At 40.6% G+C, this 19,812-nt stretch overlaps 2 protein-coding genes and 1 long non-coding RNA gene across 9 annotated transcripts in view; 1 reads left to right on the top strand and 2 right to left on the bottom strand.

Annotated features, from left to right (window-relative positions):
- Positions 1-17,509, top strand: part of LOC120827291 (immunoglobulin lambda-1 light chain-like) — a 40,574-nt gene extending 23,065 nt beyond the window's left edge. For 3 of the 7 annotated variants that reach the window (XM_078083709.1, XM_078083706.1, XM_078083707.1), the window contains exons 3-4: positions 16,252-16,281; positions 16,987-17,509. In XM_078083709.1, the coding sequence (XP_077939835.1) occupies positions 16,252-16,281; positions 16,987-17,315 (359 nt within the window). In that variant the 3' untranslated portion in view covers positions 17,316-17,509. Of the gene's footprint in view, positions 1-15,316; positions 15,961-16,169; positions 16,282-16,986 lie in introns of those variants that run through there. The other 4 variants (XR_005713386.2, XM_078083705.1, XR_005713387.2 and 1 more) reach the window with 4 other exon arrangements.
- LOC120827289 (immunoglobulin lambda-1 light chain-like) overlaps positions 1-19,318 on the bottom strand; it is a 31,769-nt gene extending 12,451 nt beyond the window's left edge. Inside the window, exons 1-2 of the mRNA XM_078083711.1 lie at positions 19,176-19,318; positions 18,761-19,083 (exon numbers count right to left, since the gene is read on the bottom strand). Of these exons, the coding sequence (XP_077939837.1) occupies positions 18,761-19,083; positions 19,176-19,215 (363 nt within the window). The 5' untranslated portion in view covers positions 19,216-19,318. The remainder of the gene's footprint in view (positions 1-18,760; positions 19,084-19,175) is intronic.
- On the bottom strand, positions 8,802-13,043 carry LOC144384525 (uncharacterized). The gene is made up of 4 exons (XR_013451313.1): positions 12,789-13,043; positions 10,727-11,277; positions 10,469-10,492; positions 8,802-9,876 (listed from the first exon to the last, which is right to left on the bottom strand). It is a non-coding gene; the product is annotated as an uncharacterized LOC144384525 (long non-coding RNA).
- Positions 19,319-19,812: the final 494 nt, after the last annotated feature.

Raw genomic sequence — 19,812 nt, 5'->3', positions numbered from 1 at the left:
ATCAGAAAGGAAACTTAACACTACAAAGACACATGAGAACTTTGTCTCTTGTCCATTACAAAGGAAACTTAACACTACATAGAAAAACATGACAATTGTGTCTGCTTTCAATACAAAGGAAACTTAACACTACATAGGAAACATGACAATTGTGTCTGCTTTCAATACAAAGGAAACTTAACACTACATAGGAAACATGACAATTGTGTCTGCTTTCAATACAAAGGAAACTTAACACTACATAGGAAACATGACAATTGTGACTGCTTTCAATACAAAGGAAACTTAACACTACAGAGAACACAGGGTAATTAAAATAAAATTAATGGGGATGGAAGTGTGGGGTTTCAGCTAGTAGGTACATCAGAAAATATGTGTTACATCTAGAACACATACTTTCTGATGTGCGTCTGCTAAACTAAATGTCAGCAGCTGTGTACAATGAATTTTACATTGTACACAGCTGCTGAAAGAGTTTTGGCCTGTGCATTTATCAACCCTGACCCAAACCCACCCTGATAAATGCACAGGCCAGAATGTGTTAGAAATATTGCTAAAATGAACATGGTTACCTGGAAAACTATATGACCCATAATATTATCCAATATTGTGAACACTTAAAATTAGCCCATTCTACAATCTTATTACAGTGCAACAACTAGTTTGACCAGATGATTCAGTTTTCTTTACATTGAAGATTACATAATCCCAGACTAATTACAATGTGGTATTGTTTTAAAAAAGTACATGATTCTCAGTAGATTTTGATCTTAGCTGACAATTTTAAGACCTGTTGGAGGAATGTAGACAGAAAACATGATTGTGACAAGTGACATGTTTTTTACTGTACCAGAGTGGAGGCCCTGCTGTGGTGGAAAGATGGAAACGGCTGTATGGCGGATCCCCCTCCTCTGTATAATCATGCATTGTATTAAATCAATGTATATACAAGTACATTGCATTTTTCTTTAAAACTCACCTGATACCTTTATGGACTGTTAGATGACATGACACAGTAAACAGGGTTGTGATAACTGTAATAAGTTCTCATCACACCAGAGTGGAAACAGCGTTGTGGTTGAGAGATGAAAATGAGGTCCAGCAGTGTGTTCTTGTCAGTGGTTGCATTACTGATGACTTGTGCAAATCCTCTGGACTGGAAGAGCTCAAGGATTGGCTTACCGGTGTTGGAGAAGAGATTCTCGTTGAAATCACCACAGACAATGATGGGCTGACAGTCCATGATCTCCAATGAGTCCAGCAAGCTCCCCAGGTTGGACAGGAATGATCTCACACTGTAGTCTGGAGGTCTGTACACAGCTGCAATCAGGGCTCTCACTGGGGCTTCTACCTTCAGAGCCACAAACTCAAGATCGGTCACATTATGTACGTACTGTTTCTCACGCACCTGAATGTGGCTTTTCACATAAACAGCAACTCCACCACCACCTCTGTTGGCTATTTGTGGAACATTTGTGTAGGACAGGTGTCTGTTGCGTTTGAACATGTTGTAGCCCGCTAAATGGAGACTCTCTGCAACAAAGGAGCCTTGAAGGTGAGTTTCTGTGAGACACAAAACATCTGCAAGACACAGTTCATGATGGCTCCTGATGTCAATGATGTGCGATGGCAAACCTTCAGTGTTATGGTGAACAATGGTCAGAGTGTCGTGTCTGCTCGAGGTCTCTTTGATACGAAGAAGAGGCATCATGTCGTCCAAGTTGACTTGTCTCATGGTCTCGAGGGCTCCAGTGATTTCTGGGTTGGCATAGATTTTACTCTCATCCAGATCCAGCATGTGCAGTCCACTGAGAGAGGTCACTCTACTGATGGCTACGTAAGCCATGCCAGGTTCAAAAATGTGTTTGAGTGACACTACAGCTGATGTCCTCGTCATACCCTGAACCTTGTGTATCGTGCAGGCAAAGGCAAGTCTAACAGGAAACTGTCTGCGTACAACTCCTTTCTGTTTCAGATTGTCCTCTGCTCTTTCTATGTACACCACATCATCAGGGCCGCCTGGTGCTCTATTACGGTAATTCCTTCCAGCAGTTTGATCATCCATCTTGAGCCCGAGCATAGTGACATGCGCAACACCACTCTGTTCTGAGGTTATTACCCTGACTAGTGTAGCAAACGATCCATTCACCAATCCCTGAGACACGTCTATGTTTCTGGTGAGCATGACTCGAGCACCTTCAGCTACGTTTAGTGTGTCTGGTAACTCATTTCTGTTTCCTTTGTATGGTTGGGCTTGTCGAGCCATTCTTCCAGTTCGTGGGTCCTTCTTGTAGTCATCTGCATCGATGTTGGTGATATTAGAATGGAGCAGAGATAATGTTACTGAGTTGTGTGAATCAACCTGTTTATTAGTTGCAAAGATGTGCAGGACATCAGGTGGACAAAGTGATGGTTCAGTGATGGTCTGTGACAACAAGGCTCTGTCTGCTTGAGACAACTCATCTGACTTTCCTTTCACACGGATCCGGTTCAACATCTCTGCAAAGGCAACATCATCCTTCTGCCGCATAATCTCAGTCAGGGTGATTGTCTGAAAGTGTTCCTGCCATAGGTCAATCTCACATGGCTCGTACACACAGAGGGTCTTGGACTGTCGCACTGGTGGTAGCTGATAAAAGTCTCCCACAGCTATTACTGACATTCCTCCAAAGGGTTTGGTACTACCTTTGATCTGTTTCAGTCTTGCATCCACATAAGCAAACAGGGGCTTTGATACCATAGACACTTCATCAATGACGAGGATTTCAGCATTTAAAAGTTCTGATCGGACTTCATCCAGTTGGTTACCAAGTCCTTGAAATGGAGGTTTCAGACTTCGTGGAAGCTTGAGCAGAGAGTGCAGTGTTGATCCTGATATATTGAAGGCTGCAGTTCCAGTGAAAGCTGTCAACAGGACCGTGGGGTTTGATATGTCGACCTCCTCAGAATGGCTGGGCAGTTTGCACAGTATCTTAGATGCTTCTGAGTAGATGCATTTAATGAGATGTGACTTTCCTGTTCCAGCACCACCATTGACGTAAAAGAAAAACTGCTCAGGATTTAGGCCACAAACACGCTTTACGCACCAGTCTCTAACTGCATAGAACACACATGCTTGTTTCTGGTTCAGGTTCTGATACATCTGTCGTAGCAGTGTGGGGTCAAAGGTCGGAGGCTCTCTGATTGCTCTGGCTTCTGTTGCAGCATTTGCCTGATTAGTGTATTCTGGAACATTTTCTTGAACATTTTCATGATCTGGCTCTCTTGCTTCCAGTTCTTCGATACATTCCAACCTTTCCACTTCAGATTCTGGAGCCAGATTACACCATTCATCAATCACTCCTCTGTTCTGTTCAAATTCTTCCACTGCATTCTCAATGTCCTCACTGTTTTTCTCATATTTGTCTTTGTTTCGTTTCACAATGTGACGGACATACTCAGGATGGTCAGAACCTGGTAGTTGGACACAACCACTCTTGTAGAAGGACTCGTACGTGGGGAAATGCCGTCTTTTCAGTTCCAGGTCTGATCGGTGAGGAATGTACAGTTTCAGTAATGTGCCATAGAACTTCTCTGGATATTTTTCCTGTGAGCAGCGGTAAAATCTGATGATGGCAGGCTTATCGTTTTTACGCTTTTGCACAAATCCCATGTCATTGAGGAGAGGCAACACATCTTTTCCTTTCTTCTGCTGGCCGTAGACAATTCTGCAAGTAGCTGCGAAATCAGCCAAACACATCTGCTCAAACTCTGGTGTTTCTGGTCTGGATTTGTATTTGTCAGTCAAAGACGTCATCCACACATTTACACTTTCTAATGTTGTGTTCTCCAGGTAAGACATGGGGCGACTCATTTTCAGTGCGTTGTCATCTGTTGGTACGAATATGACACCACGTGAACACTTCTTCATGTTTATTCCACATGCGCGAGTCACACACTCCTGAGCACTGACCTCTCTCTTTTTAGAGTACGCCTGCATGATTTCCCTCATTTCATCACATTCATTGACGTGGTCTTTGGTGGAGTTTTCAATGACTGTTTTGAGGTACTCAGAAAGTCCAGATTCCTTTTTGGTGATGTAGCTGGTGAGATACATGATGCACGAATATGCATTGAGAATATAACTGACATCAATATTGGCATCCCAGGCTTCCAGTAGATGTGCATTATATCCATTTACCCAGCAGTCCTTTGGCTCACGTTTCAGGATCACCGCACTGGATTTGTTGATGACATTGAGGCATCCTTCATACTCTTGGAGTGTTAAGTTGCATTTAACGAGGAGCTGCTGCAAACTGAGTGAGGCAGTTTCAGGTTCATTCAGCAACAAGTTCAGTGGTTGGAGCTTGGACTTTGCTATTTGCAGTTGCAGTGGAGCAACGCCCTCACCAGGTCTCGATATTATTGTCTTTCTGGAAGGTGGTTTAGGAAATCCAAATCTGCAACCCGAGCTGGGGCTTCTGAAACATGTCCGTGAGTGTTTTTTGCTGTGTATTTGCACCTCTGTGACCTTCTTGTACAGTTCAGGTTGTGTGAGTTGGTCAGGTAGCTGAGCTGTGATGTATTTAGACACAAAAGCTGACACAGTGTGATCATCATCCTCCTCAAACACAGGCGCACCTTCTACCCATATGAGACAGTGAATGTGTGGACTTCCTCTGTGCTGAAACTCAACTCGGTAAAAGTAGTCAACGACTTTGCCAAGAGGCTGTGCAGGAGATAAGAGCACATCTCTGAATAAGGCCTCAACACGCTTATCAAACATGCGCATTGTTGTTACAGGGTTGCTTCTCAGAATGTCACACTTTGCTGACCAGTCGAGCCCTTCAAAGTTCACCTCCTCACCTTGCTGTCTTTTTATTGCCTCAATCACTTCAGGCCAACGCATCTCAGCTGCAGAAAATGTACAAAAGAATGTAGGAGTTCCCAACTGTCTGATCATGGCAAAAAGGTCTCGTGTGGTTTTCTCCCAGTAGGCTGGTGTTCCTCTCAGCGGCTGCATGAATCTGACTGCATCTTTGTTCCTCACCAGTTTCTCTACCTCTCGTTTGTTTTGCAGCATACCAGACGTTATTTTTCGTCCATCTCGAGTCATTGGCTTTCCTTTCCTCAACTGTATCGTCATGCTGGATGTGGCCAAGTGTATTTCAGTCACAAACTGAGCAAAGAACAAGTAGTTTGTATCTCTGGCAAAACGATCATCAACACAGAAAAGCCTCGCTTTGAAATAACTGCTGGGTGTTACTTTCATACGTCTCCCTTCATCCAGTGTGTTTTGGCCTGTAGGGAACTGCACAGGGAAAGCCATCGCCTCAAGTTTAGGAGTTTTGAAGAAACCAACTGGACTGTTGCTTTCTGCAGGGGCAACCGAGTAGATTCCTTCACTGAAACATAAGATCTCCTCTGAAACATCACACGGCTGAAGACATGATTCTAGAGCAAAACCACCGTTAGGCATGTCACCTTCCTGTTCTTTATCATCTCCTTGCTGCTCTGGTTGTTCACCGTCACAAGACAACATGTCAACATCCTGCTCTCCATCAAGCTCAGTTTCTGTCTCACACAGTGCACTTTTCTCACACATGTCAATTTCCTTTAAATCAGCATCATCATAGTCGTTGTCATCCATAGTGGCATCCTCATCATCATCCTCATCTTCATCAGGAAGTGTTGGGTCACAAAGCTCGGCCTCATCTCTGATAGTGATGTCCTGATATTGTGGATGAATGCGTTTGAGTTTATGCAGCGCCTGCACTAGTTTAGACCAGGTGACAGTCTGGAACAGCTGATGTCCTCTGTAACACAATCGTCTCTTCAGCTTTACTCTCATCACTTGAGACTCACTTCTCAGTCTGGGTAACGCTTCCACTGTTTCCTGCACCTCAGACGGGACACAAACCACGTTGCCATGTATCGCTCTCTGTCGTCCTTTGGGAAGAGGAATAATCTTTGCAAACGCTATGCACTTGGCTATGAGATGTCTCTCCAATATGTTGAGGTCACACAGTTCAGGTGGAATGTCAGCGAGCTCCAAGTTGTTGGCTACAGCGAGTGTCGGCATGACTCCATCTTTAAGATGATTGTGGCAGGTGTGACAGATCCACTCTTCCTTTCTCTCATCAGGCACATTGCACTGCTGTTCATCTCTGCACTCATCATCACACACATGGACGTACTTTCCTGTCAGGCATGCTGCAACCACGTCTGGATTTCGTACATAGTTTAACCGTTTACAGGGTTTCACTTGGTTTGGAAATGATGCTTTGTGACAGACGGTGCAAACATAAGTGGGACCGGACTTTATTTGTGACCTGAAAACAGATATGGCCTCTTTGATCAAACAGTTGTCACTTTCTTCTGTTGGTTTATTTATCCCTCTGTATTTCCTTTTTATTTTCATGGCACATCTCATGTTCCGCATACTCTTATATGTAGGATTGTTTTTATATCTGTCTTTCATTCGTTGTTTCATTAGTTGTTTGTGTCTCAGCCTGAACGCCTGGTCATGAGCGTAACGCTGAATAATGTGAGATCTCTTCCTTTCTCTAAAATCAATGCTGTTTTTATAAAAAGCAGTGAAATACATTTTTTTTTCCTTTCTAAACTCAGCATTGTCTCGGTAGCGGTCCGTAAAGTGCTGTTTTTGTTTCTCTCTAAATTCTGGATTATTTCTGTAACGAGAGACCAAGATTTCTTTTTGTTTTTCTCTAAAATCAGGATCATTTCTGTAACGAGAGACCAAGATTTTTCTTTTGTTTTCTCTAAATTCAGGACTATTTCTGTAACGAGAGACAAAGATGTGTTTTTTTTTCTGTCTAAAATCAGCATTTTCTGTGTACCGGGAGGAAATGTACTCTTTCCGTTTTTGCTTCAAGTCAACGTTGTCTCTTGTATTATTTATTTTCTTTTGTCTAAATTCAGGGTTGTTCTGATATTGGCTTTTTGCATGAGATATCTTGTATGCTTTATATGTTTTATTTGAAGCATATTTTTCCCTTTCCTTCCTTTTCTGAATCTCTTTTCTTTGTTGAGTTTTCACTGAGATCATCAGTCTTCTCTTAATTTTTCTCCTTTCGTTTTTATCACACTTTGTCAGTTTGCATGAGATTCCCTGTAATAGAACATCAGATAGATCACTGGCAACAGTATTTTCTACTGAGGAAGAAATACTTGGTTTATTGAGAGAAGCATCATGTGATGGGAGGAAAGTGGATTGACTTGACAGTTCTGGTTCATTGGAGTTTATGACCTCTTGTCTCACCGATGATGTAAAGATGATGTCACTGGACTCTGCTGTCAATATGTCGTCAGATGGATCACTGAGAACAGGGTTTATCACTTGAGCAGTTGATTCTGATTCAGTGTGAGGAGCATCATGTGATGATGTTGTGATGAAGACCTCTGGTTGATTTACAGCTGGAGTGTGAGGAGTCGTTTCAGGTGAACTGGTCTGATCAGTGGCTGTAGGTGAGTTTGATTCATTCACAGGGACAGCTGTAGGTCTGCAGTCTGTGTTTGGGAGACCACCGTTCAGGTTGACTGTGTTCACATTGTAGAAATCCACAGGTTTCAACTCATAGTTACAGGAGGACTGTGTGTCCATCATTCTGTGGGACTTCTTGAGTCTGTCAATCATGTCACTGAGACGTGAGAATGTCACCATGACAGCAGTACCAGGTGTGCGTGAACCGGCTGGTAGGGGCAAACCTCTGGCTGTTCTGGAGTGTGGGTCGAAGAAACCGTATCTGCCTGACTTGGTTCTGAACACTGCGATACACAAGAGTCTCATCAACAGCAGAGCGTACTTCACATCTGACAACAAGCAGCTGAGTCCTGACTCCAGGTCCAGAAAGCTGTCCACAGCTCCAGGTAAAGGTTCTCCTAATGTGCCGTACCTTGAAAGCTGAGTCATGTCTGCATAGCGTGTAGCGCTGCGTGCAGGAACTTCATCAGTGAGCTCGTCGGTGGTCAGATAGATGTGATTAGTGACTTGTTTCCTGGTCTCTCTATACATCGTGTTACCTTTATCCAAAACATGGTCCAGGTCTGCTCTGGTGATGCTTTCATTCTCATGGAGGAATGCAAGAAAGGTCAGTGAGTTACAGGTGCACTGCCGATTTCTGGATCTGCCGTATCTGATAGAAGCCTGGCTGTGGGATGCACGGACATGTTGTTCAGAAGGCTGAACACCAGGGTCTACACGGTCTGCATTAGAAGGTCCTGCTGCACATGGTTCTTTACTGGGTTTTCCTTTCTTTACAGTATCTGATACCTGTGGTACACATGGCTCATCACCTTGACCTCTAAGGTTTACCTGCCTGACATTAGAAGGTCCTGCTGCACATGGTTCTTTACTGGGTTGTCCTCTCTTTACAGTATCTGATACCTGTGGTACACATGACTCATCACCTTGACCTCTAAGGTTTACCTGCCTGACATTAGAAGGTCCTGCTGTACATGTATCCTCACTGTGACGTCCACTCTTTACTGCGTCTGCATACGATACCTGTGACTCACTTGGAACTCCCTGTTTCACACTTCCAGCATGAGACTCTGCAGACATCTTTACCTCTCCACTGCTCTCAGGACCAACACATTCTGCTCCGTCAGTCGTTGTTGCACAGGGATTCTCTTTGGTCCGCTGCCAGCGCAGGCTCTGAGCTTGTGACCTCTTACTCTTTCTTGGCATTGTTGTTTCTCAAAACCACAAATGTTATTGTTTTACTTGTATTGTACACAACCACGGTACTAAACACAATATTAATGGTAAAAGTAACTTAACAAAGCAGAATGTGAAAATAGATTAAACCTTTGTCTGCTTTTATTGATCAAGAACACCAAGAGAACAACTTATAATACTTGGGTTTATATTAAATCAGGAAGCGTTGTCGTGGCAACGTGATGATGGATGAAAGCTTCTGAACGTCGGGCCTGCAGACAGAAGGCAGCAACTCCCAATGAATCCACTTCCTCCTTATAGATGGCTTTGTTTTATTTCAGTATGAACAAAGTGAAACAACTAAACACACAAATACACTGAATGTTTGAAATAATGTACGTTTATACAGGAAATTGTTATTACAGATTTCTAGAGTACTGCTACCAAAACAAAGCTTTGGGTACAAACCAGCGGAGCTCCAAAGCAACAACGATCAGGAAATTAACTATTCCTTTTATATGATATAGACTTTTACTACAATTGTTTTTATGTAAAGTAACAAGGGAGCAACTTTCTTGAATTATGTTAATGTAATGATTTACTCGAAATATATATTTGAAAATGTACCATTCAATTCTAAATGATAAAAGGTACTTTTTATCAATTACAACAAAATATGTAGGTTATGTGTGGTTTCTTTCAGTTTCTGAATTAACTTTTCAGTTTTGTTTAACCAATGTGTTGGGAAAAAGTCTCGGAAATAGTATAAATGCTTTGTCCGAGTTGCAAAAACAGCAATAGTGTTCTAGAGATAAGTGTATAAGTTGTAGATAGGAGAGGTAAGAGGTGAGGGTGAGAGAAGAGAGTCTCTCAGAGTATTCAAGTCAGATAGATTAGGTACCAGTAACCCAAGTCGAGCCAACAGAGCTTAGTCCAAAATTCAGTTCAGTTCAGAGAAAGGTTTCCAGAGTTTGTTCCATTCCATTGCCAAAGATTACCAACGTGAGAGTGGGATAGAGGGGGACACAAAGTGTGAGTTGCCATATGCAAAAGACAGAGCGGTAGATGTGACAGGATAGATAGAGAGCCAACTTGTAGACAGAGTGGATACAAGGTACAGGATAGATAGAGAGCCAACTTGTAGACAGAGTGGATACAAGGTATAGGAGAGATAGAGAGCCAACGTGATAGAGGAGAGATGCTGCACAGCAGGACACCTGGAAGACACAATACAAAGACACTTTAGACAGCAGTTTGAAGATCAATTTAAGGAACATCTAAATGACCAGAATATCAACCATTCTACCTCGATAATACCTCACTTATTTATATGAAAAACAATGTTGACCATAAATGGATCATTGAGTAGACTGGTTCAGATGTCTCACAGCTTGCGTCTCTTTCCCAAGTTGTTTCACAGCGTCGCTGCTGCCACCTCTCCTTTTACAGGGTTTGCCTTTCATGATTACCAGTTTTCATTTTATTCTGAAGTATTGTTTATATAAATCATCTTATTTATTTTAAATATAAAATGTTTAAGAAGCATTGGAGTTTGTTCATAAGATGTTAACAATCCACAATTAAAAGATGATACTCTGAATTCATGGAGCCGTGAGAGTCACTGCCTTTTCCTTCATTGTTCTGAAACTATTTCAGAATAAAAGCCTTTTGTTAATAAGGGGATTCCTGGACAGGAATCTCGAAAAGAGACTCGGACTCACACAGGCAGTGCGGCTTGGAGTTTTTCATAACAACTTCACCATGTGTTTTAACGAAGTGTATTCGGTTTTCACTCATGTGTGAACTTACTGTGAAGTCACCAGCAGTGATGGTCTGTAGTTAAAGACAGAGAGGAAACAGGAAGAGTCGGGAGAGAAATGCATTACATTTACATTCTTCTCAGAAAACCAGTGTATCACATCCCATTTGACTCCAGAACTGTTCTTACGGCCGGGTGATTATTGTTACGTACAGATAAGACAGATTATTATGATGGGAGGACATTTAAAAGCCAATGTAATATCAATTTACTTATAGCATTAACATTAACAATGTGTGTGAACTTACACTTCAGAGTCAGCCTGCAGGAGAGGAAGGAGGTGAGGGATGAAAAGAGAGAAAAAGACATTTTCAATTCACTTCAGAAAACCAACCTAAAGCTCATTCTAAGTACTTTCAGGTTCCTTATTTATTATCAATGTATAATTTAAAATGTGTGAAAAAAGTGTGTGTGTGACTGTGGGGATACCGACTGTTGTCAACAACATACAATCGTATCCCTTCAATATGCGTTATTGCCTGTCAAGGACTTTAAGAAATGCAGCTGGTTCTATAGCATAGGACACAACATTAACGCTGCCACCATCAATTATTAGTTACAGATTATGCAAGCTTTTTAAATGTTAATGTTTTCTGATTGAACAGATCTGATTTCTGGCTAAAACAGTACATCCACAATAGAAAGAAATACATATTGAAACTCATATTTTTTTTAACAAAAAAGATCTACATATGCTAAACAGTGATTCACATTGAAGTTCTGTGGTCTGTTTTCAATTTAATGACAGCATTTCTATACTTACCAACCAAAATGGAGATATGGATCGATGTTCTGTTGTCTGCCAGAGGAAACAATATGACAAAAAGACAGTAAGCGGGTTAAAGCTTCAAGCCAAACACACAAAAAAAAACCCTGTCTATTCAATATATTATCTATTCAATACATACATTACAGAGGTAGAATACTACTCTTTATTACTACCAGCATCATATGGGAAATCAAGAATTAACTCAACCGTTGACATGCATTGTTTAAGTCTTCATTAGTTTGTGTGTGTGTAGCCTCTGGTTAAAAGAAACAAGCCAGGATTTCAAATGCAATATACATCATAATAATAATTATAATAATATCTAGCCTCTTGCTCATCATATATACCACTATTCTTGCCATAAATGTTACTACATGCTGGTAACAGCTTAAACTGCTGGTAAACGACCTAAGGAGCATTAACAGTATTCATGTTATAAATTAGCTTGTTCCTACTGACGTTTTTACTAATGTGTTGGCGGTTTAAAAGGCATGACATTGGTGTGTAACTCCTTCCTGTAACTACATAACATGACCGGAGGAGCTGGATATTCTCTGTGGGAATATTTGTGGGTTTTGGCGTCATGACGCACTGGAGGGGGATCAGCTATGGACAAATTAACTAAATTTCTGCGTTTTACGTGGTGTGGAAGGCCCACATTTGCCAGGTCTTTACGGATGGTAACGACATCCGTAGACGATCGAGCTGCACTATCACACGTAAGCACGGTATAGATCATGGCGACTGGTTACAGTACAGCAGTAAGAGCCCAGAATAAAGAGATTTTACTTAATTGCAATAAACGAATAACATGCGAAATAACAGAATTATGTCGATTTTTTTTGTTCATGTTTTGTTACTTCTGTCGGCAAGACGGAAGAGCACCGAACTTTAAAATGCTCGTTTTCTGAATGGAGCCTGGATGGAGCAGTGCTAGCCTAAGCTAACATTGTAGCAGCTCCACCAACACTCGTACGGCGTCATTATATACACCATAGTGGTATGCACATAGTTTAATTCGTTCTGTACCAACATGTCTCATAGAGCTCTATGTGAACAAAGAAGCTACAATATAGTAAGAACAAGAGCAGCCTATAAACGCGTCATGTTGTAGGTTACGCTTTAACAATAGCACAAGAAATTTGCGCCACGTTGGGTGTGAACATGGCGTCATGACGTTAACGGTCAGCTAACACTAGCATATCGGCTAGCACTGACTTTAGCCACGTTAACTGATAATAGTAACGTTAGCTAGCTAACCGGTGACTCAGTTAGCTAACTACCGCGTCAGTTAACGTTAACTAAAAACGTGGCATACCCCCAACTCATATGTAACGTTAACTTAACATGCTAAAGTCACAATAGCTGCTATGCTAGTGTTAAGCGAGCGTCAGCATATGCAATACATGGGTAATGTTTCACTTTCATCCATGTAGTTATACACTCTATGAGTTACCAACTAACCTCAACGGCTTTGTAAAACGTTATATTGTATTTATATCGATTAAATCATTCTCCGTTAGCGGCTCACAATTACTTACCAGAGAAGACGGCAGGACCGAAGGGTGCGCATGCGCAGTTCAGTTGTAGTGTTCACTGAGGCGTTCAGGGGGCACTCGGAAATTCAGAAGTCGAACGCAAAAGAAAATCATGTCTATTTCTGCAACAATCAATCAATGTCACACCAAGCACAAAGTGGATTTCAGTCAGAAAGCTCAATGGATTATTAATAAAAACATCATCTAGATAATATAAATCCAGTAAATAGATCCAATAAATAAATAAAGTAAAACTCAACCTTTGCATTTGTTTATTTGAACAGGCATTCATATTACATACATTTTTATACACTCACATCTTCAAAATACTGGGGACGGGAGAAGGACATTTTTTTGAGGGGGGTTGGGGGAAAGAAAAGGGTTAGAAAGGGGGGGGTTGAGGAATGGAGAAGGCATCTCTTATGGGGGGGGAGGCAGAGTTGAGAAGGAGGGGGCAGGGGGAGTGGGACTTAAATAACAAAAGCTGAGATGAATGGATAGAAGTCTTAAATTGTTTGTAGTAATATGAGTAGTAGTATTAGTTATGGTTGTAATTGTTGTATTATAGTACGAGCAGTAGAAGAAGTACTAGTAGGTTTAGCAGTAGCAGCAGTAGAAACAGCTGTAATACTAATACTATTAGCCATAGTAGTATTTGTAATAACATTAGTAGTATTTGTACTGGGTGAGGGGGGTTGGGAGACAAAATGTTTGTTATTCAAACTAAAAAGTTTTTAATTAATAGGCCTCATCACAAACATTACAGTAAAAATTCCCTCTATGGGGCTTTTATTTTTAAATTATTGGATTGGGTGGGGTGGGGGGGTGTAGATGGAGAGAGGGAGGGTGAGGAAGGGAGGGGTGGTGAGGAAGAGATAGAGGGAGAGAGAGAGGAGGAGAAATAGACAGACATACTGACTGACTGAGTGATTAACAGTGAGAAGAGGTCAGGGTGGAGGGGGGAGGGGGGGCGAGTGTCTTTATCATATTGGTCTGTTGACAGAAAGCATAGCTGGGTCATGTGACTCCACTAATCAGCTCATAGGAGCAGCTGTGAGCCACAGACAGATCCTGCAGCGTGTGAGTGCTCGTAACCACGACAACGGCGCACCTGTGATCATTAACGAGCTGCTGCAAAAGGCAGACATGGCAGCAAGTTACACAGAATCCACACCTCAAACAAATGAGAACCAGCGCAAAACTATAACAGCTATCTAAAAAATACGACGGTTGTATGAGACCCAAGACTCTACCGAACGCGTGGATGTGTTTTTATGTCTGTCCGGTAATAAATACGGCTCCTATGGCCGTTGACAAAACGTGTACCTTGTGGATTTTTGTGAGAAATATGTCGGCAGATTTGTATTGGAGCCTATGGGGCTTTTGGCAGAGGTTGTGTCACTCAAACACTCCTTGCGCCAAAACTAAAAAACTCTGGGATTCCATGAACACATTAATCCAATCAGCACAACCATACCCTCATTAATCTGAAGAAATGAAGCCTCTAGAGTGTATACTTTGGCTGCAAGGACAGAAGTTCCATACTTTTTTAACCAGATTTCTGCGCTGCTTCAGCCTCTAGCCATCGAGCTCTCCACTCTAGCAGACGCAATACACACTCATGTAAAAGTCAGAAACGGAGCGAAAAACTAGTGAAACATAATCAGTGATTATGAAAAAAGTACAATAGATATCAAGAAGCAGTTTTTTTCATAAAATAGTTGAGACTTGTGTGAACATTTGAGAGTTGAAATGGTGTCTGTAGCTGAAAGATTCGCGAAGCTGAAAAATCTGAAAGTTGAAGAAGTTGAAGAGGATTTGAAAAGCAAACTCCATTTGAAAACCATGTTAAAATATTAACGATTATTGATTTATATAAATTCAAGCTTAAGAGGTAGAAAGCTGAAAAGTCATAGCAGGGAAGCCAGAAAGAAGCTGAACATTTTAATATTTGAAGGATTTTAATAGCTGAAAGTGTGAAGGAGTTGAAAGGTGGCACGGAAGAAATAGAAGAATAATAAGTTGAATAAAGATTCGAAGAACAATACTTGGAATGCTTAAAGCATTCCAACTAATTAATTGCACCTTGTATCTTGAAGAATAACTGTTAACATTATATAATAATGTCTCTTATTAATGGAACACACGACATGTAAAGTTAACACTGGACTCAGCTTATGATCTCAGCTGATCCCCATGAGTCCCACAGGGTTCGGTTCTTGGACCCCAATTATCCAAATAATTGTGTTGGAGTCATCCTCCATGACAATAACGATGCTTAGAACTTTCATACAGATTCTTACTAAGAGTAAGTACATGGATTGGTGAAATTATCTGTTCTTCAATAAAAAAACAAATACAAATCATTGTTAACGTCAACGAGGACAAACAAATGACAATAACATTGACTCTAAAACTATGAACCCACTGAATACTGAATAAAAATTACAATTATTTAATTAAAGTAATTCCATAACTGGATATAATACTCAAATGACATTAGCAGACTTACAAAAACAACAAACACGTCTTTTTGATCAACAGAATTCATGAAAAGTGTTGATGTGAGTCACACACGATGTGTGTTTATGTGTAACAAGTGAATCAAGTGTTTAAGCTCCTCCTCACTGTCTTTATAAGCCTCAGTGTTTCTTCTCCTCACACTCCCGCCCTGCTCACCTCTCAGCTGGACTGTAAGGAACGTTTACAGCTCACACTGACAACATGCTGGGGATCCTCTGCACTCTGCTCACTGCTCTCACATGTAAGATATTCATTCATTCATTTCATGCTCCATGTTTTCATGCACAAACCTTTCCCCTGACTTTTCTCTGTGTGTTGACAGATGTTGATGCAGCGATAGTGCTGACTCAGACGCCTGCTGTCCACTCAGTTCCTACAGGACAAGAGGTTGTCCTCAACTGCAACATTCAGAGATATGATGGAAATTCTGTCCGATGGTATAAACAGGTTCCTGGTGAAGCTCCTCAGTATGTTCTCAGTTTTCTCCATGGGGTCAATGATCTCGACTTTGGATCAGGATTCTCTTCAGACCGGTTCAACTCTAAATCCTCTTCAGACACAGAATACCAGTTCATCATAAAGCGTTCAGAGACAGGAGACTCTGCTCAGTATTACTGTCAGACATGGGATGACTCTGCTGATGAAGCTGTATCACAGTGGTTCACACTGTGACAAAAACCTCCATCAGAGACCTGCTGAAGATTTATTGATTCTCAGCTAAATCAGACACATCAAATAAGGGAAACTGCTTCAAAACATTGAAGGACAACAAATCAATTCCTGTGAAGAGACAATTCAGTCTGGAGCAAATCAAACTGATGAAGTTAGTGAGATGTTGACAATGAAAGTTGGTCTCAACAGGATCTTTCAGTTCCACTCCGTCATCAGAGCGAGTCGAGAGGTTTTTGTACAGCCATGTGTACCAACTGAATCACTGTGGTATTCGGACAAGGAACCAAGCTGATTGTGACAAGTAAGTACTTTAAATCTCTTCTTAAAACGTAAGCGATTCTTTTGTTTCTACTTCATTTTGACAGATATTTGTGTAATACAGTTTTATTTTATTTCTTACACTTTTTTAAGAAATTTAACATGTTGGAATTTTGTTCATCTACTTTGACAGCAAGCTGTTTTTACTATATTGATTTCTGCTACTCAATGAAAACTATTTAAACTATTTAGAAACATTTTTAGTAGTGCAACCTCATACTTTAGAATTATCAGCGTTAAAGTAGGAATATTAAATTGCCGAGCTACTAATCTTTTTAAATGAACGGCATGTCTTCAATTTACCTTTATTATTCAGTTTTAACACCACAATTGCTGAATTTTGAAAACTTAAAACTTTCAAAGTTTTGCTTTGATAGCAAGATAAAATAAAACAAAGTCAGCTCTGTTTCACTGTATTCCCACAGCAACAAAAGAGATTAATATATATAAGACTAAGTACAAATATAACTTTATTTAACATGAACAATATAGAACATCTCTATGTATTACCAAGTTTGTGAATGATAGACTTTGCTCTGATGGTTTGTTAATGTTACATTTTTTTAAATGCTTTATTTGTTTAGTGATGATTTTCATCTCAATTTACTAACAGATTCCTTTTGCCGCCATGATTTGCATCAATAACTCCACTTCCCTTCATTTAAAGAATGCCTTTTGTGTGTTTCAGGCTCCAGCCTCCGTCCTCCCGTCCTCACTGTCTTTCCTCCGTCCAGTGCTGAGCTGCAGTCCAACAAAGCCTCTTTGGTCTGTCTGTCCAGTCAGTCTGGGCCTTTTGCAGATGTGACCTGGATGTCTGGAGGGAGTCCAGTGGTCACTGGGATCTCTACCAGCACCGCTGTTAAGCAACCTGATCAGACGTTCCACATCAGCAGCTATCTGGCCATCCAGGCGTCAGACTGGAACATGGATAAGGTTTACACATGTAAAGTGTCTTTGGGCTCCCAGACTGCAGAGAAAAACATCAAGAAGTCTGAGTGCCTCACTGAACAACAGTAGAGGAGCAGAAGGACCATTTAACATCTGCTTCTTCCCTCTTTGTGCTGTTTATTCATCACGAGCGTTACATGTTAGAACATGTGTCTTCACGCTTGTAGTACATGTTATCGACAGTTAGGTAGAGGTGTTGTATCCGCTTTGCAAAAAGTAAAATGTGGTAAAACCTTTTGAATAAAAAGCATTTTTTAAAACAACATATTTATTGTCTCTTTATCACTCACAGTTCAAGAAAAAGCAGGAGATTTGTAGATCACTTTTTGTCTCACTTCAAGTTTTTGCCTTGTCAACAACGTTTTGTGAAAACTTGGTCCTACTCTGTAAAAGTATATTAAGACTTTTATTGCTTTAAAGCCGACTATGTTTATTAATCTGGTCTAGTCGCTTGCAGTCGTTTGATCAAATAAAAGACAATTACAGTTTATTTTTTAAAAGAAAAGCTGACAGAGTAATCCAGAACAACAAAACCTGCAGCGACAGATTTTTATAAAAAACTATTTCTTTCACAAAATGCTTTTATCAACACAATTCACACACAATACATTTAAGCTGCTTTCCACAAACTAACATCAGACGTTTCTGATTTCTAAAACGTATAATGTTTAAAAAGCACGAACAGGAAAGATCTGGATAAAGAAAATCATCTTTTATATGCTGCGGTCAGATATTGTAACTTTAAAGATTTCATTTGAACATATCACAAATTGAGTTTGAAATCTTGGAGCCGAAAAGTAATATGATGGCTCTAGTTTGGAATAACATTTAAAGCTTTTAGGCAAATACCTAAAATTATTGCCCATACTTACTGTATTATTGATGAAATCGAGCTAATTTTGCTGGAACGATTGTGTTAAAAACATTCTTAAATAAAATAAATGTGTCTTGAAACAACAAAGAAGTGTGTAAAGGTTACTGCCAGCTGAGAAGTGATGAAGAGGATTTTATTGTTCGAATAGACGGTGGAGATCATAAAGACAATGAGGAGGGAAGGGAGGGATGAGGACAACCTTTTTAATTGAAAAATCAATTATAGAATTTAGAGTGTTTCTTCTGCATCACATCGAAAACTTTCTGCTTGTATTAATATTAATAATGTTTACTTTTTTCATTAACAAAGTTAAAAAAAAACGTCAAAAAGATGAAGCTCATCTTTGGTCTGCCAGATGATCTTTGGTCCTATGAAGGAAATTGCGCCTAAGTGATAAACATTTGCATGAACTTACCATCTATTTTTGTTTAAGTGTGTACACAAGGCAAACTATGAATAACTACCAAAGGATTTGAGAATTTGCGTCTGAATTCAATAAATGGATTTTTAAAAAGATTTGTTAATATAGAAATATAAGTTACAGAAATGAACAGATGGCTTCACTTAAAATGTGTCAGCGTCTCAAAAGCAGAAGTACTTAGTGAAGAGGTTTTTGTCACAGTGTAAATCACTGTGATACACCCTGTTCAACAGAGCCGTCCCATGTTTGACAGTAATAGACGGCTGAGTCTCCCTCCTCGATGTTCTTTATGGTCAAACGATAATCTGAAGTTGACTGATGAGTAGATGTGAACTTTGCAGATGAGAAACCAGTGCCATATGTGGGAGATTTGCTGGTGTGATAAAAAGTTAATAAAAACTGAGGAACTCCTCCTGGAATCTGTTTATACCAGCGAGCAGGACTTCCAGTAACAGTCCCGAGGTTACAGTCTATGGAGACTGTCTCTCCTGTCGTCACGGCTACAACAGGCTTCTGTGTCACCACCGTCACACCACTCACACCTGGAAACAACAAGACGACATGGAGTCAAGAGAAACACACACACTGATGAGTCCAACATGAAGTCCAAGCTGCAGGAAGTCAGCCTCCTCACATGTGAGAGCAGTGATGAGAGTGCAGAGGGTCCCCAGCATGGTGTCAGTGTGTGATGAGAATGGCCTTGTGACTTGGAAAGAGACCTGACTGCTGCCAGATTAGAGGCTTTGGAGGATGAGGAGAGGAGGTGCTGGGGGAGACATTTAATACGACACTGAAGCTGGGAGTGACTGACAGGGGGAGGAGCTTAGCTTCAACCTGCATGTTTCTCACAGTTGTGTTATTCGTCAGCATTATTATCAGTGTAGGTTATTTCCCTCAATACCTTTGCAAAGAAGTGATGCAAAAAGATTTCCTGCAGTTTTGTAGTTTTACAGTTCCAATTGATTGTAATTCATGGCTTACATCCAATTGCGTACATTTAGAGGAATACTCTTTTTTCACTTTGCAAAAGACTGCTTTTCTCACACATAAAAAAGCAATTGATAATAATCTACATCAGAGTGTTTCCAGTCATGCGCAGGATCACAGAGAACTGAGACTTAACCTCTTCATTTGCATGAGGCTAAATAAAGACAGGAGGCCTGCAGGTGCATCCTGCACATCCGAAAGGGTTTAAAAATGAACCGTGACTTCCACTGAAATCTAGTGTTGCTATTCTCATTTTCAAATGTGTGTGATACATTTTTTAAGTG

This window comes from Gasterosteus aculeatus, chromosome 11, assembly GCF_964276395.1.
Source record: "Gasterosteus aculeatus chromosome 11, fGasAcu3.hap1.1, whole genome shotgun sequence".
Taxonomy (NCBI): Eukaryota; Metazoa; Chordata; class Actinopteri; order Perciformes; family Gasterosteidae; genus Gasterosteus; species Gasterosteus aculeatus.
This window is presented reverse-complemented; position numbering and strand designations above follow the sequence as displayed.